Raw genomic sequence first — 26,374 nt, 5'->3', positions numbered from 1 at the left:
GAGATGTTTCTGCATGAAAAATTACTCATTATTAATTTATTAAAAAAGCTGCCAATTAATTTTCTGTGATTAGACTCATTTTGTTAATCAACTCATTGTTTCAGATGTTCTTTGTGAACTGTTGGATAGTTTAAAGTAGAACAAAACACCATGTAAATGAGCTCTTGGGACGTCTTTCATCAAAAGATCTTAATTTGTACACTAGTAATTAAAGCTGTAGAGAAGTAAAGTTATAGTGAAGTATAAATAATTTGTTGATGATGATTGTTGACACAATTAAAGGACAAGTATGTCAGATTTACTTTGTTTCATTCCACCGCTGAGGTTCAAGTTAAAAACTGAGAAAAGTCTGCACAATTGTATTATATCAGGTGACTTCCATTAAAACAAGAATATAGAAATAATGGATTAAATGATGGTTTATGGAAAAACGGAAACCGTAGTCCTCGGTCACATGTGTTGAAAGACATATTCAATTATTTGAACTACTAAAACAAAACAAGTATTGCAATAAATAGTTTATTTGATTTGATTATTTTTTTTTACAGAACTGAAGCTGTACAAAACGAAGCCAGTTTTGAACTGTCTAACAATACAAACCTGTTCATTGTTCGGTTGCCATGCATTTTCATGTTAAAGAAACACTCAGCAACAAGCTCAGGCTACTTGGCTCATCAGTATACAGAATATGGTCAAGCAGGTATTTCTTTTTTTTGTTTTCCGACCTGGAAAAACTGTGCAAAATCTGCAGCATTTTGGATCAAAATTACAGAGAAAACATGTGATTTTGTCATTTACGCTGAAAACATTTTTTTTAAAAATGGGGTTTGGTTGTAAAATTCAAGCATCGCTCCTGTAAATATATGGAGATGTAATTTCATTCGTGGGCTGCACAGACACCTCACAATGTGCAGAAACAACATGACAGCAAAATAAATAAATTAACAACATAGGAAATGTGTAGTGCGCAGCAGCCCCTGCTGCTTTCTCGACTCATTTCCATATCAAACACAGCGTATCAAAGGCAGCCCTCCGACTGAGGCCTCGATTTGATGTGGTAAATTCATATAAGTCTGCAATCAATATTTAATTAAGCGTTCGACACAGAGGGTATATTTCATGTTGGCTGTATGATCCCTTTTAATGGGGAGCCCAAGATTACCGGAGCTGTAATGGTGAGGAGGAAACAATCTGCCTCCGTGATGGAGGCGTACACAGAACATAATCTCTCTCTCTCTCTCCGTTTCCTTTACCCCTCGCTCTCTCTTCTCTACACCATGACTGACAGTGGGCTCCCAAAAGATCCCGAGGAGAATGACAGTGTTTGGTGCTCTGTGGCACAAGCCTCCCATCCATCTACGGCACACACCTAGGAATACGCTGCCATCAATCTTCATCATGTCTGCCTGTGTCTTACATTACCATCACCGACATGTCGACTGCTGCCTGCGTGCAGGGGGTATGTCTCCCCTGCCTCCCGAACGCATCACACATTCAAGAATAAACAAAGGGGAATAACAGCACGAATAAGGGGGAACGCACAGTGAGATAGGTAAATCGGCAAGCAAGAAGCACACATTCAGTCGACAACTGATTACGGTGGATTATCTTTTTCGGTCTCTTTTGTCAGTCCACCTTATTAAAGTGCCTGTTGAATATTTGTGAGGTCAAGGTTGAAGCAATAACAGAGTATTGGATTTTGCGAACAGTACAAACAACAGACTCCAAAAGAGCAGGAATAAAAAAGGCATTATGGCATGGCACATTTTGGCATTTTAACTCTAACTTACACAAGAGTGGTGCCTTACAGGGACAGTTCAGCCGCCAAATCAAAAATACACATTTTTCCTCTTACCTGTGGTTCTATTGTCCGATAGATTGTTTTAGCGTGAGTTGCTGAGTTTTGGCGATACACTTCCTGCCTTCTCTCGATATAATGAAACTAGATGGCCCCTGGATTGTGGTGCCAAAAAAGGTGCATTTGTAAAACTCAACAGCAATGTCTCTTTCCAGAAATCCCGACCCAGTCACTCAAGATAATCAGCCGGCCTTGTTGTGAGCAGTTTCATGTAGGAACTATTTTCTTTGCACCAAACTGGCGCCCTCCTGGACTGAGCTGTGACGGCAGCTAGATGGGATAGCTTAGTTCACACATGTAGACTTTACTCGGGCAGGCCATCCAGGTGTATTAACGTCTGCCCAAGTGTATTTGGTGACCCTTTTTAATTTTTGTATCCGGCCAAGAGAACAATGCCATCTGCAATGGATTAGCTAGTGAACACTCTGGCCTTGCTCCAGTCTACTGACATTCGCACTAGCTCTGCAGAGAAACACAGAGGTGGTCTCTGCTGTCACATCCCTCCTGTAAACACTGATTGTGATGCACCCTCTCCAGTTTCGTACAAGCTTGTAAGTGCACCCGGTCTTCTGTTACAAGGTTGGTTTTCAATAGGCAACATAGTTAACGACAGACAGACTGTCTCCACACGCGGCTCACCTGCTGTTGTGAAAACAGAACCAGAACACCAAGCTGTGTTTTTTGGCCGGATTTATAAAACATACTGCCGACAAGAAAAGTCAACAGAGCAGATGCACACTGGGAGAGAGGAACAGAGAGTGGAGGAAAGCCAGTGTGTGCACATTAAAGTGGACCTTTAAAGCGACGCTATGAAGGCAAACTTTACAAGCAATTCTGGAAAAGATAACGGATTTTTGAGGTTCATTTTCAGGTCATCAAAAACCTACGGCAACGCTTTGCTTCTGTGGGAAACACAGAGTTCCTGCATGAAACTGCTCACAACAGGATCTGTGTTTTATCTTAAGTATTCGATTCATGATTTCTAGAAAGAAGCTGTGCTGTTGTATCTTTAAGAGCGAAACGCAGACGACTCTCTGGCCGATGACTCGAAAACGCTGCAACTCATGCTGAAACAATCTAGATGGATATACAGCACCACAGCTCGAAGGAAGAATATGTATTTTTGACTTTTTTGGTGAACTGTCCCTTTTAAGGAATGAAATGTAAGAAAAATACAATGTAGTAGTTCAATGGAAAACGTCGACCAACGGCACAAAGATGAAACACTGAGGTACAATAAATGTTAAAAATGATACTGTATATATGTACAAAAGTCTCTGCTTTAAGAAATACTTCAGGCAAATCCTGGGTCACCATCCATCCGGCACACACTGAGACAATCGGGAACACACACTCGGAGAAAGTACAGTCTCAAACACGATGTGGAATGAGGAAGGCTTGAAATGTTTCACAGATGTCCACGCGATTGTGAAATGCTGCAGCAGCGACCTCACTTCCCGACTAATTGCGCGTGTGTTGCAGATGAGAGCGCCAGAAGGACAAGATACTGAAAAGAGGAAGACCAATCAGGATCCAGGGATCAGCTGTTGACTGTCCGAAGAGGGCTAAACAGTTCCTGAGCCTTTTTTTGCGCTGGCGCATCAGCAGCACACCTTCACAATCAGAAAATACTGGCCTCGAAAAAAAAAGTCAGGTCTTCTCTTTAATGATTGAACTGTGCTGGAGGAAGCAGACCACGGAGTGAGGAGTACGACAGCTATGGCTCGATCTGTTCCTTCTGTCTGTTCGCCGTCCACAGGTAAATATTGGATTCACGCTCTGTGCTTTCTTCTCTACGGGGAGCTGAGCTTTCTCACCTTCAGGTTCCCTGGGTCTACAGGAAAAAGGTACAGGTTCTTAAAAAGAAAATCAAAGTCAAGAAATACATTATTTCATCATCTTGAAAGCCCACGTGTTTCCTTTACCCCCTAGTCTGGAGGAGTGTCCTCGACCGCTGTCTCCTATAATCTGCTGCAGGCTGGCAGCGGCTATGAAGCCTTCCTGTCGCCGACTTAGATTTTTCACCAGCCTGAAGGACGAAGAAGTGTCAGGAAGAGTGATGAGAGAAGGAAAAGATGATGAATAATCTTTGTTACCAGCCTTAACTTCACATTTTCTTTTACCTTAGCTAGAGGGGATACAGTCTCTTATTAAAAAACACCCCTCATATAGCTACTTCTGCCGTACACTGCGTCCTTTCACAGGGTTTGGATGGTTTGTCTGATCACTAAGCCACCGTGACAGACTGGTTTACCCCACATCATGTGTGGCTGACGGGCTGAAAACTCACCAGCGTCCCCTGCTGTCTTCACACTGCAGCTGGATGACGTCTCCACATTTGATGGGGATGCTGTCTGGTCCATTTTGAAGACAGTCAACCAAAGCCATGTATCTGCCCGAAGACTAACACGGGAGGAAATCGTCAATAACAAAGTTACATTTATTTAGAGAGTTAAGATTTGACAGATTCGTTTACCATTTGTTTGTTTACTAATTACTATGTACAAAACTGACTTTTTGTGCTTCCTGCTCTTAATCTTCATTAGAGGAATCGGCTACAGCATGTGGAAACACCTAAAGGTGAGCTACTTGGATACTTTTCTCAGGCGGGAGTAAGATATAATACAGTAATCCAGGTGTCAAGACACAAAAGCATCAACGACTAGTGTCTGATATTTAGGAAATGTAGAGGATCACACACTCAATCTTCTGCATTCTAGTGATTTTTTAACGCAGATTTGTGTCTTTTCTGCCTTCAAATTCAAAAATATAATGGAATATTATGCAATAATGCTGTCGGGCAAGTGGTTCGTCAAAATAAAAGCTAATTTCATGCTTTTATTTGGGGGAACAAACGCACATGTATTAAATGTTGAGAGGGAACACACCCAAATCTACCCCGTTATGCATGAAAAAAAGGTGGACAGGGATAAAATGTGATCCAAGCTTAAATTACTGTGTAGTTAGATGTCTAAATTCTGCATTCAGTCTCACCAGCTGCACCAAAACCTCGTCCTCCGTGTCAGATGGGTGGAAGGGGTCCCGACCTCCAGGCCACTCCTCCAGACCCTCGCAGATGTCTACCGAGTGATGAGCTCCGGGCCAACCTGGGACACGAAACATTACTCAGGCTGTCACAGGTACTGATGAACACTTTCATCTACCACACCTTAAAGGCACCATGTAGATACTTAGTAACTACATCGACATTATAAAGACCCCCTTGTCACTTACTGGTTAATTAACAAGTAGGTAGAATCAAAAGCTAATCTCAGTAGTTGGACCTTTTTCCCCAAAATTCCTCGATGTAACTGGCTCTTCAGGTCAAAGTACACCTGAACTGCTGAGGAGGGAGAAGTCAAATATCTACGTCAGTCAGATATTAGGAAGACAGTCAGCAACATCAGTGTAATCAAATCAATTCCTAAAAACATTTCTGTGATTTAGTTACTAAGTATCTACTTGATTATGGCATAACTGTGCGTGGATCAGATTTACTCACTCCTGCGGTTGTGCTGGTGTTTAGGGGAGTGAGGCTGGGGGTCTGGACTGCTCCTCCCCGACTCGGTGTCCTCTGAGCTCACCGACGCCCTCTGCTGCTTGCTGGGGGGAACAACACGAAACGACACGCGTCACCGAATGCTGAACACTTGATCAGCAGACATGCTCAGGATAGACGTCATCCTCAGCCACACAATCTAGGGTCGGCTGATTCTGATCCCGGCCCCAGATCAGTGTCGAGGGACGACTCTGTCCTGGTGTTTCTCACACAGCCACGACCATTCAGGCACCAGCAAGACAGAGCACAGAGCAGCCATGTGCAAGCTCCTCTGTAAAAGTGGGACTTCACAGCGGGACACAGTGTTCAAACGCATGTGTCAGCACAAGGGGAAGATCTGGTCTCGATTTATCAAGATCCAAATTTTGAGCTAAAGAGAGTCAAATTTGAAAAATGTTTCTGGAAAGCAAATTCTACATTTGCTTAATTAGATCTCAAAAAACGAGCCCCAGCTTAAAACCAGCTGTCATGAGGAAATTAAGGAAACTCATGGGATGAAAAACCAAAACTCTTCTTTTCGTTTGCCCTTTGCATTACATGCAAAATAGCAAATCGGAGATGCAGAGGTAAGAGGAACAGTTTGTAGACACCGTGTTAGAAATGCCATGGAGGAGACACAGGCCTGTCAACGCAGCGAGGGAGTGTGGGGGTCAGTTATGAACCAGGATGGAGGCTTTAAAAAGGAAGTGACGATCAGTATGCAAACACAGCAGCCCTGGGTCAGGCAGGTCATGCCAGGCTGAGTTTACCACTGAGCGTTAGGGCAGGTCAGTGTCGCTGGGGGCGGTGGCGGGGCCGCGGCCGGGGCCGTTGCCGGGGGCTTCGGGGGCGGGGGCTTCGGGAACGTAGGCACAGAAACACGTCGGCCGACAGCGAGACAAAGTCCAGCCCCGGCAGACAGCCCCTGGGAACCCCTCTGGACGGCCGCATGCCCCTGCAGGTGGGGGATGGGAGGAGTGGGGATAGGCAACCAGACAGAGTGGGGGGCCTGCGCCCGTTCTCACACGCCGCCACACACAAACGTGAAATGACACTTTCACTCAAGCTATATGAAAACTCAGCAAATGCAGATAGTGCTGTGGCTGCATGTGTGTGTTTCGCATAATGCCTGTGTGTTGGTACGTTTTCGCAACTGTAGCCTACAATCATGCGCTAAAAACACTCAACGCTGCTCATATGCACTGACCTCTCAGAGTGTGGCGGAGAGAGCGGCATGTGTCCAACCATTTGACCATGTTGATATGCTTCATCTGTGAGAAGAAAAAAAAGAGGTAACGTTGCACTTGATTTTAACTTGACTTTAGTTCACAGCATGTATGTTCATTCTTCACTACTGACACAGATCACACTCAGTGTCTTCCTGCAGATGCAAGACTTTAAAATGACGCAGATTCTGGATCTTTGATGAAGTTGCTTTGATGAACTGCTCCAGTTTCTGTAAACCATTTTATAGTTAAAATGCGCTCCCACTTTAGAAACCTGGATAGCCACGGTTTGATGCTGAGAAAGCTACAGAAGCCCTGAGGGGCAACTGAGGGATTTGTTTTCTGGTGAGCCATTTTTAAGTCTGATCTGAATTTTGTTCTTTCCTGCGTTTATGACTTGAGAACTGGTGAAAAAAAACAAAAACGTTTTGCCAGAGGAGAGAAACTAGTTTAGATCAGACTTAGGAAATGCATCACCAGAAAAAAACTTTCCTCGCATGCCCCTCAGGGCTTCCGTAGAAAGCCCCTCTTTGCTTAGAATGATAATTGACTCCCGACACTTTCATTTACTTTCTGAATCCTCAAACTTTCTGATTGTTTCCAGATTCACATGACTAGTTTCGAGCTTTTCAATGTGGCCTCAGACTTGGCACCCACTATATACGAAAATATAACAGCTGTAAACTAATTTCCCTCCTGGGACGTTAAAGACGGTCTTACTATCAACCTTCTGGAACATTTGTAAATGGTAAAGGAAATCAAAGCACAAACCTCCACTTACAAGTTTCAGAGATTCAACCAACTCGCCCTCTGGAGCCCTGAGAAGCATTTCAAATCTCTGAAGCTTGTAAGTGGACCTTTGCACTTTGATTCTCCGTCCCGTATTAACTTGAGTTGCTCTCAGACCTCTGAGCAGCTTCTGCTGGTTAGTCAGGATTCTGCGAAGCTCGTTGAGCCAGGCCATCTTCACTTCCACCGTGGGAGCCTGAGAGAGAACCGAAAGAAGACAACACACTATAAGTGGATTATAACAACCTGCATATATTTTTATCTACCCTACGTTTGCCGTTCATTTTCTGTCTTATCATTGTAGCTCTAGCAAAAAGAGTTAAAAAAAAAAACAGAGTACGAACGAGATACAGTATTTAACCTGCCAGCGTTAAACTTCTTCAGACACCTACCTGAACCACGTACACTTCCTCCCTGCCACTGTACCAGATCTCAAACTTCTTCACATCTCCCTTGACGTTCTCTGTGATCCCCACAGCAGTCATCTGCCAAGAGACATACACTGTTTACACCGACACACACACACGCCTAGCGTTAGGACGAGCAGCGCAAACAGCACATCATACATCAGACTTACATCATGTAACACATCTGTCCTGTCAGAACACAAACATTCACACACCTCCGCTGTGTGACTGCTTCCTCCCCACATCCTCAATAATAAATCAAGAGCAGCAGCTGCTGGTGAGACACTAACACACTCTGCACGGCAACACATGCAACCAAAAGAAGTCTTGCAGGAATACGGCAGGTTCTGAGGCCAGCTGGGCAACTTAGACGTGTTAAAAGATATCAACCCAGACACCAATATCACTGTGTCTCCTGTATATCACTCACTTCATTAATTAGTGCTAAAACCTGCGTGATAATGATAAAGACGGAGATTATTAGTGAGTATGTGTGATGAACTTTAGCCAATAATTTGTTGTATTAAATTGTGAGTGACAGGGAATGATATAACAGAGAAGGACACCTGATGGTGCAAGTAACTAGCCAGAATAACTGGTGTATTCCTGTAAGACGCACACAAACACAGACCAACCTTCAGATAGTGCTTGAAGCTGTACGACGCGGTCTTGTCGCAGCCGTCTCCGTGCTCCTCCCTCCTCTTACAGAAGAGCAGGGCCCTCTCGTACAGGAAGAGGTGTCTCTGCATCGGCTTGAAGCGAGCCAGCTCCTTCATGCGCGTGGGGCCTCTCTTATGGCTGATCCACACGCTGAACGACCCCTGCATCAACACGCGGCCCAGCTCGCAAATCTCACCCTGCGTACGATAGAGGGAGAGATTTGTCTCAGAGCAGAGTTCGTGACTCATTCACAACTTTCAGCTTTTTAACAGGCAAACGCAGATCAGAGCAGATGTGGTTCACCTCATATCCTGTGATGGCTATCTGATGCATGGAGTCGTTGACTGATTTGAGCAGTTCCAGCATCGCTGTGAGCGCCCCCTGCAGTTCAGAAGCCCCCTCGCAGTCTGTACTGTATTTCAGCAGTTCCTGAGCACACAAGTAAAAAGAACGAGCATGTAAACACAAAACAACACATATGTACAGCAACTTAAACAGTGTGTTTGGTAAAGATAATACAGCAAAAGTAAAGAGGGAAGTCTGCTACATTATCCAGAACTATCAAACATATATAGTGTATGCAGTTTTTAGGGGTTCAGAAACCTGTGGTGCTGATTTGTTTTGGCTTAATATGGTTTTCATAACTGGCGCCAGTCGGTGATTTGACTGGGGATGCTAAGAGGAGGCATTTTGTTAGCATAATGCAGTGAGAGTGCCGGAGCAGAGGGCTTGTTTAGTTGAATATGTTAGACTAGTCTGCCTGTATCAAATATCCTTTTTCTGACTGAGGTCTGTGCAAGTTAGAATCTATGACCTGGACCGTGGTTCTGAAATAGTTAATAGGCTATCTGCGCTGTGGGTTAACAAAGACACGGGCACTGTCTGCGGTGCTGAAATAGCAGCCTTTTTATCTCATTCATCTCATCCTGTAGGTCTCGTCTTAGATTATGATATTCTCTAAACTATAAATACTTGAGTCTACACAATATTGTAGCCTCTATACTCTTGAGCAGGCCTATTCAACTTCTTTATAAGAAGAGCCAGATTTACATTTTTAACCCTTGATTTGGACATAAATACCTCACCACCCGAGATGCCGTCCCACTGGATTGTCTCTGTGTGCATTAAAGTCTAATCTCATGGAAAATCCAGCACACAATAGCCTGTCCGACTTGCATAATGCAGAGTAGGTGTTTGTCCTATTTGTGATACTGTCAGTCTAACCTTAAGCAGCAGCTGGTATTTGGTGAGGCGTTGGACCGGCTTCAACAGGTAGGAATCCAGGCCCAGTTTGTGCTCCAGCTTTTTTTGACACTCCTTCACAAGGAAGACAAATAAAACCAAATATGAATGTAATATTTGTCACTGACCACAGCTTTTTAATTGGAGCTGAAAAACTGAAAGGACAACGGTTCAAACATTCATTGTAAACCTATCCTGCATCAGACTGAAACAGTAAATGAATCAGACAAAACTGCTAAATGAAAGTGAGATCACGGCTAAAACCAACCTGAAAGAAGGTACAGTCTGAGAACTGTCTCCACAGCGCCTCAGAGCGTGGCTTATTCTGACAGTAACACTCGTACATTTGGAAACTCTCTTTCTGTGGACACATGAAAGAGAAATCTGTTTGAAAAACACGGAAACAAATATGTACAAATGAACTACATATAAAGCACCTACACAAGATAAACATTAATAGCGTCTCACCCGCTGTAGAAAGCAAGCTCCCACACCTTCAGGAGCCTCCAGGCATCCTTCTAGGTCCTGAAGGAAGACCCTGGATTACCACCAAGGTCAAAGGTCAATAATTAAATCTCAAAAGCAAAACAAAGGGATTAAAACAAACACCATCTTAACCCTCCTACAAGTGAGGCTTAATAGCATAACTGGCTGTTGGTTTCTCAGCAGGCGCCCACCTCATGTGACTGACCTTCTCAAGTGTTTTTCATGCATGTAAAGTTGAATGTGTGGTCTCTGAGCCACACAGGTTAGTTTTTCAGTGAAAGTGCTTCTGAATCAGACATGCTCTGCTCTTTATTTTATTTTATCTACTTCATTTCTTTTATTTAGAGACGGGCAGACTTTTTAAAGCTCTGAGTCACGAGTCCTCTTTGGGTTGTGTGTGTCTATCTATTTATTTCATTCGAGCAGCAACCTCGGGCTCTCTTTCCTTTGCAGTTCACTTCCTTTCTTTGTTATTTGTAAAATAAAGTAATCTACGACCAATCCATGCTATAAATGACTTATTTTAGCGAATCCATCTGGTATTTAGTTCAGTCCCTTTCCCCCTCGAGACATGGGTCACAACACTGGCATGTACGCGAGATCAAGCTACAGAAACCACTTAAGCTATCAGTTAATCTCTCTCAGTCCCACACATGTAACCCCAGCTGGATGTTGTATTTGGCTTTAAACATGAGCAACAAAATGAGGAGTACTACTGCATATGTGAAAAAAAAGTAGTAAAAAAGACTTTTGTGGCTCCAGAGGAAGCTGCATGTTGTCACTCAGTGGCTAAATTGAATTGTGGGTAATGTAGGTGGCTGGTTTTTAAAAGATGTGTGGAATAAAAAAGGTGAAAAATCAGGTTCTGCTGTAATTATTTTGATCATTTGTTTTTAAACTGTCCATACTGAGTCCATCAGTGTTGTAAGAGTGCAATGTTAGACCAGTGGACTGCTTCTGAAAACCTTGCACCTACATTACCCACAATGCAACTTGTGGTTACCCTTTAAGTTACCCTATAGTTACCCTTTAATATCGGCATTATACCCTCGAACTATATCTGTCCTCTTACGTCGATGTGTTTGGGAACTTTTGCATAGTTAACATACATGCTTTGTGTTTTAAACAGGTCTGTGTGTGATGAGAGTCATTAATCACTTGCCTGCTGTGAAAATTGTAGATCTCAGGCATGTTTCCAAAGAGGATGTCTCTCTTGCTGCGCAGGATCGGGGGCAGAAGCCCTGAAAGAGCTGGGTTGTCCATCTCAGCCCTGTAACCCTGCCACACAATTAAGAAAATATATATGATTAATGCATATGCAATACTACCAGGGGACCTTTAACCATTAGTAGATCAACTGTAAAGTGCGAAGGGAGGCGAAGTGTGTTTTCTCACCAGCAGAACTGCCAGCAGCTCTTCCACATAGATTCTTTCTGTCTCTATGAGTTCCCTCATCACATGACTGTCACACACAGAGAATCAGACAAAGAGAGAGCCAGAGGGCGTCATTACCACTGAACAAAGAGAATCGCAAAGTATACAGCATCAAGAGCAGTACTGAGGACAGGCAGATGTGTGGACAGCTGCCTCCTCCTCACCGCTTCAACATATCTGGGCTGTCCTCTCCCTCCAGACTGTATGACACACAGCTCCGGCTCTCCTGGTAGTCGTGGATCACCTCGATCTGTATGCGACGCAAACGGACAACAGCAGAATCGGGGGGGGGGAAAACAGGAAGAGCTTGATAAGAAAAACACGAGATAATAATTTTCTTTTTTTTGGATTGAATGCAGCTGTGATAATGGAAGAAAATAAATACAACAAAACAAAATGTCTTCTTTCCTTACTTTTCTGGGGTTGGGGCTCTTCCGGGATGTTCTCTTCCCAGGCAGAGAAAGGTCGAATGTGAACTTCAAACCATCCCCTGTAAAAAGCCAAACCATCAGTCACTGCAGCAGCAGTTTATCAAAGTATGAGAGTGCCCTCAAAGGGATCTTCTTGCCCTGCCTGTTACCTTTCCTATTCCTCCTTCACTTGCAAAAACATTAATCAGCCATAATCGACACGTGTGGTAATCAATGATAATGGGTTGTGTCCTCTAAAGGTGCAGCCTGGAAATGGTGTGTGCAGATCTGAAGCAGTGTTTGGCACGACCGTCAGTGTCCTTTTGATCCTGGCAGCTGAATCCTTACATGATAGTCCAAGCTCAAGCGAGTCGTTTGCCCCTCGCGTGTGCCATGTTTCATTCATCAGAGGTACGCATGCATGCATATACGTGCACGTATGCATGTACCGGATCAAATCAATCAAAGCTAACCACTTTTCCCTTCATCTTCTCTCTTAAATGGCTGGTTTCCCGGGTCTCAACGGGGCCTCAGAGGGGCTCATAATCACTTTCATTCTCTGTCTTGTCATTACTCTCATTAGTATGGCCTCATATCATAAGGAACAAAGCCCTAAAAGCCATGAATGGACATAGAAATAAGTCTATTTATCTTTTACTTTCACACACTCTGATGGAGACGTTCAGCAGCACAGTAGATACATTCAGATAAAGATCAAAAGTAAATACATCAGATAACACATACAGTATTAATTGGGAACCACTGTATATAGCTCTGTGCAACCTCCCTTGAGACACAAAGGGAGATGAAACGGTTCTTTAATGTATACGTACCACATATGGTTCTATAGCGGCAATACTGACTAATAGAGCAGTCAGGTAACTCCCGGTGGACTGATTATACCTTCTACCCTCGTTACAGCCTGTTTGTGAGGGAGGCCTTCTAACCCCAAAGCCAAATCAGGAACACCTTAGGCCTACTCAGTGGGACCCTGTGATGTGTTAATGTAACCACAGTGCCTACAGGAAAAATGCAAGGGAGAGAGGGATTGGTGCCAGGCCATAAGGCTGGGACGAGACCCCATACTGGGCCTGGGAAACAGGGGATGCTGGATAGGGAGGTAGTCGATTGGTAGAAAACCTCTAATCAAATTCTTTTTACGAGTGTGTTCGACTAAACTAACAGAAGCTCTAATTCAATTCTTTCTTTAGATGTGTGTTTGTGTGTCTGCGTGTGTGTACCGTGCTTGGGGGAGAAGAGCGGGGACTTGGAGCGTGGTGGGTTTTCAGGCCTCGGGGCCACCAGTTGGACCGGTCGCACATGTTTGTCGGCCAGCTTCCTGAGAGAAGCCTGTCGGTTCTGGATCATCTGCTGCACTGCTGCGTGCTTCTCAAACGTTTCCCCTATCTTGGCCTGACAGAGGGAGCGAGAGAGAAGGACGCAGAGGTCAAACAAATTGGAGTTTTATCGTCTGAAAAGTGCTCGTAATGTTGGATGTGTTGACTTATTTTTCATATACATGTTGTGGTCACCGACCTGCAGCTGAGATGTGATGACAGCCTCGTACTCGATGGCCAGGACGTCGGCTCCTGAGCTCAACATAGACGGCGCCCCCTCCAGGAACCCCTCGATGTCCCTCAAAGCAGCCTGGGCCCCGTCTTTAGACTGGAACTTATCCACCAGCTGATTGGCCAGCAGATATGCTCCGTCATCACACCAAGTTTGGGCCTAAAGGTGGAGAATACATGCGTATCACCCACTGTGATGTCACTGATTGGTTTGTTTTTGTTTCCGAGGTCGCCACGCCCTAAACCATACCCTGCATTATTGTCTATTTTAATCTGGATCAGAGCTTAATACACAAAATCAACATCGTGTTGCATTGAGGAAGACCTGAAACTAGCGATTGAGACCAAAAACTAAACTAGGGGAAGCAGGGTAATTTTCTCATAAGCTTACATACAATCGGTCTTCTCTTTGGAACCAGTGGAGTGCAGGTTAACAGCATTTCTCCATTAGCTTTATTGTTCAGACCCAGAATCTCTACCCATATCTTACCCATATCTATATCTTATTCTGTCAATGGTGACACCATAAAGAAGTTCTGACGTGTGTGTGTACCTGTCCAAGACAAAGCAGCAGCTGGTGTGTCTGCAGAAGACGAGTGTGTTTGGTCTTGAGTGCAGCATTCAGTGTATCACAGTAGTGGCGAAGTTCGTTGCAGCGCTGCATAATCAGAGCCATGGCGTAGTGGTGACCGGCCGACAGCTGGTGTCCGTGAAGGATGATGATCTGAGCTCGGGTCATCACCTCCTGATAGAGCCAACAAAGACCCACGCACACTTGACTACAGTGTGTGTGTGTTTGTGACGAACTCATCTGGCATGCAAAGCCAGTCAATGAGTGCTGCTATCTGCAGATGCTGGCTCACCTGTGCATTCGATTCCACACTGTCCAACCTTTTGAGAGCCTGTTCTGTTTGAGCCACAGTGTCGACAGATGTTGTCAGCTCCCTCTCCTGAGCCATCAGATGGTCCAGACACAGCTCCATCTGAACAGAGAACACAAACCTTTAGACATACACAGACTAAAAATAAAAAGCAGTCTAGAGCAAACCTGGTGGCTCACACACAAAATATATATATGACAAATTGATCGACTCCTTACCTCCTGAAAGCTTTGCTCATATCTGAGTAACTGCAGATACTGATGGAGTTTCAGATGATGCTTCTCAAAGAAGCCATCGAAGGCTGACTCCATGTCTCTGAGCTGTGCAAGAAGCCTTAAAAAAACAGAGGGACTTTGTATCCATTTCCACTGTGAAGTGCTCACCAAAGTTTGAGGTTTCAAACACACATTTTGGCAACTAATCTAATAAATGATAAAGTCAAAGAAAAAAAAAAGGATGCTTGAAGAGGTCTCACCTCTGGACTGTATCCCAGTCCAGCTTCACATCCCACTGGGAGTCATCTTCCTTCCCAGAGGTCTCCAGGCTTAGGAGAAGATGACGACCCTCCTTCGACACCGACCTGATTGCATCCTGTCGAACAGAAGACATTCAAAATATCACTCTATAAAATACTAGCAGAAAAAACAGAAAACTAATATAAGTGTGGTAATGTTAATACATGCATCTTTATACATTTATAACCTTACTTTGAGCTTCCTGTACTTGTCAGTGTGAGACTCAAGGAGACTCTCGATGACTTTGCCCTCATCAGGCAGCTCCGTCTCTGCCAGCTCAGTGCCAAAGCCCTGCAGCATCTGTGCGATGTCTTTCACTGTCACAGCAAAGCTCTCAATAGCCTGAAGTGGAAGGAAAAAGTCACACGGAAACACTGTAATACATGTGCTTAGATAATGTATAGACCTGGAGAAACTATCATTTATCAAACTGGTAAACAACTATAGGGGGGAAACCTCAGAAACTGTGTGAACTGATTTGTTCCTTACCGTTCGTAAAACGATCCAGTCAGTGTGACAATAGTCCAAAGTGCCTCCGAACTCTGAAGTCAGCTGGTTCTCATCGATGTAGCGCAGCAGGTCTGTCACAGAGCTCAGCATCACCACCTAAAGGTGCAGACAAAATCTGAGACCTCACAAAGAACACTTTGTACTTTCAGCAAATTTATGAGAGCGGCAGGTTTCATTCTCCCTCAGTTTCGTATAAAATATCACCTAGTGTTGCTAAAATACATAACTGGTTTTCTGCAGTCAGAAAAGTTTGGTTAAGTCTTGAGGCCGCTATCGATTTATCTTTCCTGTTGATACTTTAAATTAAATTAAAATACTTTAATTAAAATTATTAAAATACGTAGATCACCATATATACTTTAAGAAACATCCTGCTGTAGGATAACTGCTTTATCATGATATTTGTTTCAACGGTTAAAGCGGAAATCAACGCGAGTTCTGGGCCGCGTCCAGAACATTTGACTCATGGAGATCAGGGCTGCAAACAGGACATGGGGGGGTGTACCTTGTTGTGATGTGGGACATGTTTGGTAACTGAGGAGGAGCTGCCTTACTGGCATCTTGAGCATGAAGTCCTCTTGGCTGAAGCGAAAGCCAATATCGGTAACAGTGCGGTGGAAGAAGCTGGTGGGTCGGAGCACCAGGACCAGGTGGAGGTTCCCAGGAAAGGAGGCCTGGAGAGAAAAAGAGGCTCACTGTCATGCTGATGACGCTGCATACGGAGGAGGATTCAGGGGCAAACACAAATGTACAGTGCGATGCACACAATAAACATATTAACTGATCAGTTATTTGGTCTATAAAATGTCAGAAATGTTGATCAGTGTTTCCCAAAGCCCAAGTTGACGTCCCACAACCCATATTCAGTTTACTGTCACAGAGGAATAAAGAAACCTGAAAATATTCACATTTAAGAAGCTGGAATCAAAGAATTTTGACTTTTTTCATTAAAAATGACTCAATTATCAACACAGTCGGTCCATTAATTGAATATTTGACAACTAATCGGTTAATCGCTGCAGCTCTGCACAACAAATACATCAGTTTTTCACGCTGTGCAACGCAGTCCTAACTCCTGACACAGGGATGGATGAGAAAAAACATGAATAGGCTCTCATTCTTCACATCTGACAGAGGAGACTTCAGATTTCATCCATTCTGACAGGCGGGCGATCGCTGTCAAGGTTCAATCCCCAGCTGCATCATTCACACATGTCATATACTGCATTTCATCATCAGGTCATCTGAGGTCGTCCCCTGACTGTGTGAGAATGTCATCTTCTGCAGGAGCCACATAGGCGAGATAGTATATCTCCAGCCAAGCCTACTGAGGACTGCACATATCTAATGTGACATGCTGCGTTGTAAAAAATAAAGAATTAGGTATTTTCTTTATATAGTAGAGGACCTGCACATGCACATAATGCAGATGGAAGTCATGCAGGAGAGCTGCAGCAGGATGTACAGACATTGTGTTTTGCCATCTCATTACGTCTCACATGTGTTTGCATGTGACGCAACTTCTGACATTCACCTGCCCTGACTCCATCACGGCAGCTCGATCACTCTCGCTCGTCATTTCAGTCTCAACATGCATCATTACAGCCACACATCAGCCTGATTACAGCCTGATCAGCCAATGGCATGACGAAGCAGGAGCGCGCGCTTGCACCGCAGTGCTACACCCCCCCCTCCCCTCCCCACCCCCCGGCAGCAGCCACCACAGCCGGTGCCACTGCGCCATTCACTCCACCCGCCCCAGAAAACTTCACCCAAACTCTCCACACGCTCATTTTTCAACCAAGCAGCGGCTCGTTACCGGGCTCCGGCGCATCTTCGGTATCCCCCGCCGGTAAAAGCAGTCACCCATGATGCGAGAAGCCATCTCGGTGGAGGGGAAAGTTCCCGCCCGTCCGGTTGGAAAACCGGTGCCAAGCCGGAGTGTGCAGCTCCCTCAGCCGCCGGACCAACAGCCGCAGCGCTGCTGCTGCTGCTGCCTCTCAGACGGAGGGTGGCAGCGCTGACTGCAATGTTTCCCTCCCGCCTTCCTGCCTCCCTCCTCATCCTCTCCTCTCCCTCAGCACCCCGCGTCATCACACACTTTTTGCTTACTCATACATTTGCAGCAGTAATGCAATGGGACATTCATTGCAGATTCATTGTTTGGACTACTTCTTTCAAACCAAGCTCTGATTTAACGCAGACATACTTGTAGTGGATCGATGTCCAGGTGTGCTCAGGGTTTTCAGCACCGTGGACAGCAGCTCGTAAATAACAAAAAAACAGCAGCCCGCAGGCGTGCACACAGCCATGTGTCATACACAGGATGTCTGAACTGTCCAGTAGGGATATTGATTGGATCCAAATGGCCCTGATGAGAAGGAAACATGAAATATGAAACTCACTGCTATCCTGGCAAGTGCAGTTTTGATAGAGGCCCATGTGTCCAGTCTTCGGTCCAAGATGATGATGAATTTGACTCCGGGTTGCCTCGTTCTGCAAGAAAAATCAGGCATATTGAATGTAGCTGTAATGTCATTGGGAGAATCTGGTGATTTAATGTAGGAAACAGAGAGATGAGCATGTGGATCAGTCAAATCATGCCTAGCTGTAAGTTCATGTCATGTGTAGGTGCTTTACTACACACACTAGTTAGTTATCATTTAAAAATGTCTTGCGAATGCCCCTGAACTTCATCAAATTCGAGCTAATCAGTTGGCAAGAGTGAGGGTTTGGGACATAGAGGACATCAGGAGGACATTTGACACAGCGAGCGGAGGGGCACTTGAGGCCAGCTGTGCTCAGAATACAAGCGGCGGGCTTTTGGTGCACTGCAGAAAAGGGAGAGGGAGAGAGTGTCGGACAGGAATAGACAGAGCAGGACGCACCGAGGGATGAGAGTGAGGTATGTAAAGACTTTGGCTAAAGCTTCCTCTGGGATGTCGCTGAAAGCCGAGCATTCTGGGAGCGTGATGATGACACTGGAGTCTTCCCCACGGCCCCCTGGGAGGGAAAACATTTGAAAGGTTACAAACATGTCTAGATGGGTTTCAGAGTGTGACTTTGGCCACTAAAAACTTAAAGAATAGTTAAAAAAAAAAAAGAAAGAAAAAGGTCAGAGAGTCAACTCAAACCAAACCAGCTGATAAAGGATCTTCTGTAAACAAGCGCTCACCTGACAGGTACGCCACTTGTTTCTCTATGTAGCCTCCAACCTCCTTCAAGCTCACAGGGACAGTCACCTCTGGAAGAAGACAGAGGAAAATAAAACCAAATATTACTTTTTAAGTGACTTTAAATTAAAATTCAGTCATTAGCTACTCACCACCGTGTTGATGAAAAGTTGGGCGAAGTTTCGTAGTAGATGTTGTCTATTGTTTAAAGATATATTCTTCTACATGATTGTTCTCAACGGCATTGGTTTAGTTTCAACATCTGAGGGGACACATAATATATAGCCGGGGTCCTTTCCCTTTTTATTTATATATATTTAAAGGTGATTTTTGTAAGAAAAGTGATTTTTGAGTCTCATTCCCAACTCCTCAAAAACTGACCCGTCGGGAATGAGACTCAAAAATCAACTTTTCTTACAAATGGCACCTTTAACTGTCGAACACTTCACTTTGTGCCTTTTCTGCATCAATTTATAGTGGAAATGTCTGTATTTATGTAAAGGAAAACTCAGGCGCCTCCGCCTTTTGGTGGCCACCCCGAGATTTTCAGTATCTCCTTTTGGCCCCCCATATAAAAAATTCTGTGGGCGCCCCTGGAGAGATGACAACTCAACATTAAACAGAATATAAAGCAGCAACACTCAGGAAAACACACACGTTATATACACGTCTCTACTCCATCCCCCTTGAAATCTTACGCTTAAGACAGTGGAGAAAGAGACCAACACAGATGAAAACGTTGTCGGTCACGTCCACATAAAATCAAAGAAGAGTTGTGACTCTGACAGCAGTGGTGTGCAAGCCAACTTTCATAGTCTCTAAAAACCTGCAAAATAACAGGCTAAGAGTTTATTTGGCATGCCCTTTAATGATGTCACGCGATGCCCTAAATAACGTCTCAAAGCCTTTTCTCCCGTGACAACCACACCGAAGCCTCTGTCACTGAAGCTCTGACATGAAAGCTCTCACATTTAAAGATAGCAACTCGCAAACTATCAGCTTTGATCCGAAAATAGAGATTTGTGGAGGCGCGCCGTGATAATACTCAGCGGATGTTGTAGCTGTATATGCTGCTTTACTGTGGCTGCCGTAAATCCTGCTCCATGTGCAAGTGAGACGGTGACATCATTAAAACACATTAGCTCGTTTACTGTACAGCATCGGATCTGATGCTGATGGAGGGTTGGAGTGAAGTTTACTGGCAGATGGCCTAGTCTAAGTGGCTAATGAGTGCATACAGACTCTTATAGAGGAGGCAGTACAGATCATACAGTACTTTTCTGTTTTTTAATGTATATAAAATTACAGTGTTTCGCTGTAAAACTTTAAATGGAAATTTCAATAAATGTAATGTTTTTGCACTTGAATTAGAATATTTTATTTTAATTTCACGGTTATTTTTTGGCACCCATTGACTACCACTGGACGATCTAATTCAGATTAATGATCATGTTACGGTGTGATGGTTATATTTCTTGATGTGGAGACTGGAGCTACAAAAACATTTCTTAAGACAATCACAATGGCAATAACTTTCCTGCTTTTGCAACAGGAAGGACACAGGAAGGACAACTGGAAACAGTTCACTAACTCATCCAAAGCACACTGAACTACGCTACATGTCTCTGCTCCTGTTCAGCAGTTTATGCAACAGATCACCGGGGCAGTAAATTTGCTCACAATCCATCCTTTCCTCATCCATAATGGATAGAGACATTAAAAATGAATTTGTGCAGAGAAATAAAAATGAACAGATTCAGAAAAAGATGAGCGAGGTTAAAAGAAGCAGAGAAGAGAGGAGGGGGGGATGTGTTATTTTCCGTGCGTCGGCCACAGTAATAGTGTCCGTCAGGCTGTCAGGGACCAAGTAATGAGCTCTGCTGCTACCTGCTGAATATTTGATGTGTGTCTGTAACAGAGAGAGGGGCCAGCACAGGACCAGTGGCTGCACTGTGCACACACAGACGCAGGGTAAAGTTACCGTCACGCTGGAATTGTTACATAACAATTTGTACCCTGTGCTATAAGACCTTCAGGAAGCAGAGACAGGTCATAAATTAGTAGATGTAATGTCATTTTCCATCGGGATAACTGCCATACAGGCAGATTATGCAGTGAATTATTCATATAAAACAATGTGTGAGATGTAGGACAGTGTATAATTCTTGGCGTGTATGTACTGTAAATGTATACGCTTCAAATCTTATTTTACTCTCCCTCCACCCTGTCTGACTGCCAGCTCACCCTATAACTGAATATTTTTAAAGGGCATCTCCGCCAATTTTGCACATTAAAGTCCTTGGAAAATACCTTCTACTACATATGTGAAAAAAGTAGTATCAAGCCTTAATCTCGCACGTAATCTGATAAATTGCCTCCAGTGATGTCACTCAGTAGCATTGTGGGTAATGTAGGCGCCATGTTTTGAAAAAGGAAGAAGAATGTGTGGAATGAAAAAAGGTGACTTCTCTGGTTCTGCTGCATCGATTCGGATTATTTGTTTTCAAACTGTCCTCAATGAGAAAACCTGGCGCCTACATGACCCACAATGCAACCTAGCCACCGAGTGACATCACTGGAGGCAATTTATCCGATTACGTACGGCTTCCTCTTTGGCCTCTTTCACATATGTAGTAGTAATCTCCAAGACCTTTAAATACACTTTAATGTGAAAGACTTCATCTTTCGTGACTGACGGTGCACAACTAAATGAAAATTAGAAAGAACTAACAGTTTTTCAGCAGTTAAAGGAAATCAAAGTTCATATAATACTCTTCTATACTATACTTCTTTTCAGATGCCGTTTCTTTTAGGACATGCTGTGATCCTCTTCGAGCTCGCGTCATGACCGTTCCAGGTGACATGCAGGACAACGTGTGCAGGAGAAAGTCAAATAACCTCTGTTTGCTGTTCTCCTCTTACACAGAAAGAAAGAGGAATGTTTGCCAGTGTGGATGGAAACAGAGATTTGCTGCCGGTCAAACAGATTCAGTCTCTGACCAATCCGTTGAGTCTGCATACAAAGCTGAAGGCAGGGAGCTTATCTGTGTTGTCCAAACAGTGATAACCAACGCCCGCTGGTTTCATGGCTGTACAGCTCCTATAAAATCACTCGCCGTCGCTGTCACTTTTCATGTTTTATTCTTTTACAACACTGAATAACAAGGAGCTTTCAGGAAATAAGGAGTTTGTTGAATTGAAAGCATGTCTCTACAAATCGACGCCTGTCTAAAGAGTTAAGTGTGTGTGCGTGTGTGTGTACGTTTTCTAGGCACAGATGGACGTAGAAATTAATAGGTCAGCAAAATATTAAACCACAACGTGTTGAGGCAGTTTGAACACGACTTCCGTGCAGTGCTTCAACAGGGAGTGACTCAGCTAAAACACAGCATGATTTTCTATACTGGCTGACCAACTGATGGCACAGCGCCACTCCTTACTCACATAGTACAGCAGATCTTTGTGAATCATACAGAATGACAGCGAACAGAGGGCTGCTTTATGCGTAGAGTTCACTTACCCAGCGTGGATTCAGTCTGATTCTTTTTTTTCTTTTTTTTTTAAATACCCAAAAAGCCGACACATGTAATCCCTCGCTGAGCAAGAAATTCCCTCTTACACATACAAACGTTTTCATAGTACACAGAGGCCCAGCGTCACTCTGCTTTTAGGTCATGAGATATTTTGCCAAACAAAGCTTCCAGTGCTAAGGGGATTAGACTGGTGGGCGGCTGAATTCTGATAGAAAAAGGATGGAAGAAAAATGAGTTTCCGACCCGCTGTGATACATGGAAACTAGATTGGTTTGAGACTAGAAAGGCAGAGATGTTAAATCCTTGACAATAGCTTCACATATCTTTAATCTGACATTCACACTTTTTAAGGCACCTGTGACCTGTGCTCTTTACGCTGGGAGTGATGAGGGGATTTGGTTTCGAAATTAATTTTGACGTTTCTGTAGTGGTATTTCACACGAATGGAACACATTTTAGATTTTTACTTTGGGTTGCAGCAGCAGTTGCGGTGTGAGGCGCTTAATTGTGATTAACGTGACTTTCTGTGGCTTAACCGGACTGTTTGGTGTCTATCGCACTGCTGTAGAGAAGACAAGAAAAGGAGAACATTTCCAAAGATAATTGTCTGTGCTCATTTATACTAAAAATTGCAGGTGCCATCACAGTGAGCATGTTAAAATGTTACTTGTTTGCTGTGGGAGTGTGGGAGTTGTAGTCTAAGGTGGGGCACTAAGAGCAGTTGAAGTGTCAGCTGAAGTTTTAAGTCCTCCCCTATGGTCAAAAACGTGTTTTTCTTCTTATTCCTACAGTTGAATGTTTGAGCTACGCTGTGTAGAATGATGCTTTTATTCATTGCTGAAAGTGTAAATTTGCTCCGTGCTTGCTTATTTAAAATCTGCTTATAGCGGAGTGCGAGCGTGATTTAGGACATCACAATCCTGATCCAATATTCAGCAAACACAAGCGCGACGTGCAAACTTATTACGTATCCTCCAGTGCACAAACACTGAGAATGGACTTCACAGTGAAGTAGGAGACATCTTATGTCCAGCAACTAAACTTGTGAAACTAAAGATATTTGCATATTCAGATATTTTTGGATTTTTTAATGAGGGAGAAGGAGCAGGTTCCATTTTAAGGATTTTAATGTTGTGATTATACTTTTTCCTGCGAAAAACACTGTCAGACACACGTTAGAGATTTTCTTTGTATGCCTTAATACATGTGTGGTGGGTATCTTTTAAAGGTGCAATATGTAAGAATTGGCCACCTGTCAAATGTTATACTCAAAAACAAATAGGAGGCAGGATATCATCAGAGTAACCGCTAACTGCTGCTAACTGTAGCCACCCTAGCTCAGTTAGCCATGCAGCTAGCAGTTCAGACAGGGGAGGGTTAGAGTTTACACCACCAGCACAGGAGATTGGGACCAGGACGGGCACCGGCTAGCTGGTTAGCATGCTAACTTGAGTAGTTATCTCTGCAACACGATGCATCATACTTTCAAAACTGCTATTTATTCACATTCTGTTGAATGTTTCCAACTAGAATTCTTACCCATCGCCCCTTTAGGCATTAAATGTTTCCCAGTTAAGCAATGTATGCAATAGAATTATCAGCTTGTATTTCGGTGCAGAAAGTAGTTGAGTGGGTAAAGAGTGAGTGCTGAAAGCAATCGAACTGTCAGCTTAAAAGTTAGGCACGAAAGCAGATAAAATGTCAGTCCATGTCTGAGCCATGACAGCAACTGTAAATTCAATCGAGGCGTGAGCACTGAAAGCTTAACTGTCATTTGAAAAGCTGGCAGTGAAAGAAGCTAAAAGTTCAGTTAAAAGCGAAGGGTGTGCACTGTGAAGAGTTAGTGTTAGTTCAGTGTGTAAAGCACTGACAGCATTCAGTGTAAGTAGTTAAAGCGTGGAAATTTTGCTTTATGGCTCGTTTTCCTTTGTAGTGTTTAGGGTTTCATAATGATTCACACAGTTTTTGCTGTACTGCTGCCAGCACAGAGAACACTATATTTGCTCTCAGCATACTGTCTCAGCTGGAATAATTTAGATTGTGTTCCCAGGGGAGTCCAGTCCTCTAATGGACCGTGTATGTGTGTATACTTTGAAGAACTTAAGACTCTTTAGATGAGTCAAAGAAGGTTCACACACAAAGCAGGAGTGATTTCATCCAGTACCGAGAATGACCCGCATGTGTAGAAGGGAGAGGGCAATAGGTGAGGTATGTAAAGGATAATATATCTTTACCCTTCAAGTAAATGATGAATCTACAGTTACTGTTTAATACAGCAGCGTGTTCGTTACGCTCACTACTGCATCCCCCGTGAGCAGATTAGAGTGTGAGGTTCACATTTCACAGAGAGGAAAAAGTCACCTGGTTTAAATAGAAACTAAGCGTGGCCTTTGCCGTGCCGGCTCTGTTACGTACACGCCCAGGCCCAGGTACAATGAACCCACAGGAGACATAAAAAGGCAAAGGCCCATCAATTAAACAATAACTCAAGGCTGCCAAGATCCCAAAGTAATCACATTAGTCTCTGGAGGCGGCTTCTCCTGAGGGCTCTATTTCTGTCCATCAGCTTCATTCCCTGCTTTATTTGAGATTAGCAAAATACACGTTCAGACTTATGACTGATAAATGATGAAGGTTGTGTTGTTTTTGATGCTTTTGAAAATTGCACCATTCTTTTGGAGGAAAAAAATCCAAAACCTTTTCTTTTATGTGCTAAATTCAGTTGCTGCATTAAATGTTTGACAGTTTATGGCCTTGTGATTCAAAACACGACACAAAAACATTCTCTGAATAGTGAAAGCTGCCTTATGTACTTTCTTAACTTCCTATTTTTCTCTTTTGAATGGGTTCATTGACATCAACAGCTTTCATTTTTCATCCGTCGCTGTCAGACACTGATCTACAACCCACATTCTGCAGATATTCAGGCTACGAATCATTACTATGGATACATATTTATCCATCTGTGGTGGCTTAAAATAGCTGACATAATCCCTGCAGTGGCCCACTGTTGGAGCAGAGCTGCAGAGGTAAACTGGCACATCGATATCTAACCAGGGTACAGTTCTTCTGCCGGTTCTCAGAAGTTACAAATGAACACTTCAAATCCAACTTTTGCTTCGGTGCATTTCAGTTTCAGTCTGCTGAACTGTGCTAAGAAGTAGTACTAGTGGAGAACAGTTTGAGAGCAGATGCAGGATTATATTCCCAGAAGTCAAATGAGGACCGTCAGCAGCATCATGTGTACTCACGCTGCAGAGTGCTCTCTAGCTGGGAGCCAGCCTGCAGAAGGTAGCGGTAACTCTCCATCTCCTCCTTGGGCTCTTTCTCCTCCGGCTCTCTGTCGTCCTGCAGTGAGGCCGGGCCCATTCCCCCTCGTCTCCTCCGGCACAGGATCAGGCTGGCAGGACTGTCAGTGCTGTGGGAGGTGCTGACAGCAGTCCAGGCCTCACATCCTCCTCAGAGTCCTATAGCCCTGCATAGTGTGCCTATATTGAGGCTGGCAGCAGGGAAACTCGTGCCCACCTGCCTCTGCAGGTCCCAGGATCCAGATGGGACAGTTCCCTGAGGCCGCTGCTGCTGCTGCTGCTGCTGCTGCTGCTGCTGGATCTTCCTGACCTTGAGCTGCATAGAGTGCCTCCACACTGAGCAGCAACAGAATATCTGTCCACATAAGCAGAAAACAGTGGTTTGCTGTCCTGGATGTGATGTGCTTCCCCCCCTCATACACACACACACACACACACACACATACACACTAGTCCTGCTCTCAGCAGCAGTCAGCTACTTCAAAACAAACAGGGCTCCATCTGGCCACTGCTGTCTGTCTCTCTATTGCCCCTCCCTCCCTCTCTCTCTCTCCCTCTCTCTCTGAGCTGTAGTGCGTCAGCTCTGCACCGTGCAGAGCTCAAGAGTGTGCTCCTGACACACTGCCAGCTCCCTCCCAACTCTTCCCCTCACTTCACACTCTTTCATGCTCTCCTTTAGCCCTTTCTCTGACTGTACTACAGTAGACTGGATTGTTAGGCCGTCTGGCTGCAACGTTCACGGCCCCACTTTCTCCAGCTTTACCATAACATAGAAGCACACAGAGCGGAGAATAGCTCTATTGTAAAAAGGAAAAATGAAAATCTTCCGCACCCTC

The 26,374-nt window shown here is 44.1% G+C and overlaps 1 protein-coding gene across 3 annotated transcripts; it reads right to left on the bottom strand.

The window, feature by feature from the left end:
- Positions 1–501: 501 nt before the first annotated feature.
- On the bottom strand, positions 502–26,032 carry mcf2a (MCF.2 cell line derived transforming sequence a). 3 transcript variants are annotated; one of them, XM_084353666.1, is made up of 30 exons: positions 25,482–26,028; positions 18,700–18,768; positions 18,413–18,527; positions 17,930–18,020; positions 16,079–16,198; positions 15,504–15,620; positions 15,207–15,356; positions 14,975–15,090; positions 14,718–14,832; positions 14,482–14,601; positions 14,172–14,363; positions 13,587–13,778; positions 13,292–13,463; positions 12,054–12,130; positions 11,805–11,890; positions 11,602–11,668; positions 11,369–11,484; positions 10,189–10,258; positions 9,989–10,081; positions 9,703–9,795; positions 8,782–8,907; positions 8,454–8,675; positions 7,804–7,896; positions 7,529–7,607; positions 6,604–6,667; positions 5,361–5,461; positions 4,853–4,965; positions 4,149–4,261; positions 3,784–3,887; positions 502–3,692 (listed from the first exon to the last, which is right to left on the bottom strand). In XM_084353666.1, the coding sequence occupies exons 1-30, from the start codon at positions 25,597–25,599 to the stop codon at positions 3,652–3,654; spliced, it is 3,345 nt and encodes a 1,114-aa protein (XP_084209792.1). In that variant the 5' UTR covers positions 25,600–26,028; the 3' UTR covers positions 502–3,651. The 3 variants fall into 3 exon arrangements, with proteins under 3 accessions (XP_084209792.1, XP_084209793.1, XP_084209794.1); XM_084353667.1 differs by lacking the exons at positions 502–3,692; positions 3,784–3,887 and adding an exon at positions 5,093–5,201 and having other exon boundaries at positions 4,156–4,261; positions 25,482–26,031; XM_084353668.1 differs by lacking the exons at positions 502–3,692; positions 3,784–3,887; positions 4,149–4,261; positions 4,853–4,965 and adding an exon at positions 6,167–6,351 and having other exon boundaries at positions 5,374–5,461; positions 25,482–26,032.
- Between the last annotated feature and the right edge of the window lie 342 nt (positions 26,033–26,374).

This window comes from Pagrus pagrus (assembly GCF_965226575.1).
Source record: "Pagrus pagrus genome assembly, chromosome: 5".
Classification (NCBI taxonomy): domain Eukaryota; kingdom Metazoa; phylum Chordata; class Actinopteri; order Spariformes; family Sparidae; genus Pagrus; species Pagrus pagrus.
This window is presented reverse-complemented; position numbering and strand designations above follow the sequence as displayed.

Coding starts and splice junctions, on each gene's coding strand:
- mcf2a (XM_084353666.1), bottom strand. CDS start 25,599: ATGGGCCCGGCCTCACTGCAGGACGACAGAGAGCCGGAGGAGAAAGAG. Junction 7,608..7,803: donor AGGAAGTGTACGTGGTTCAG/GTAGGTGTCTGA, acceptor GTTCTCTCTCAG/GCTCCCACGGTGGAAGTGAA. Junction 4,966..5,360: donor ACACCAGCACAACCGCAGGA/GTGAGTAAATCT, acceptor TTCGTGTCCCAG/GTTGGCCCGGAGCTCATCAC.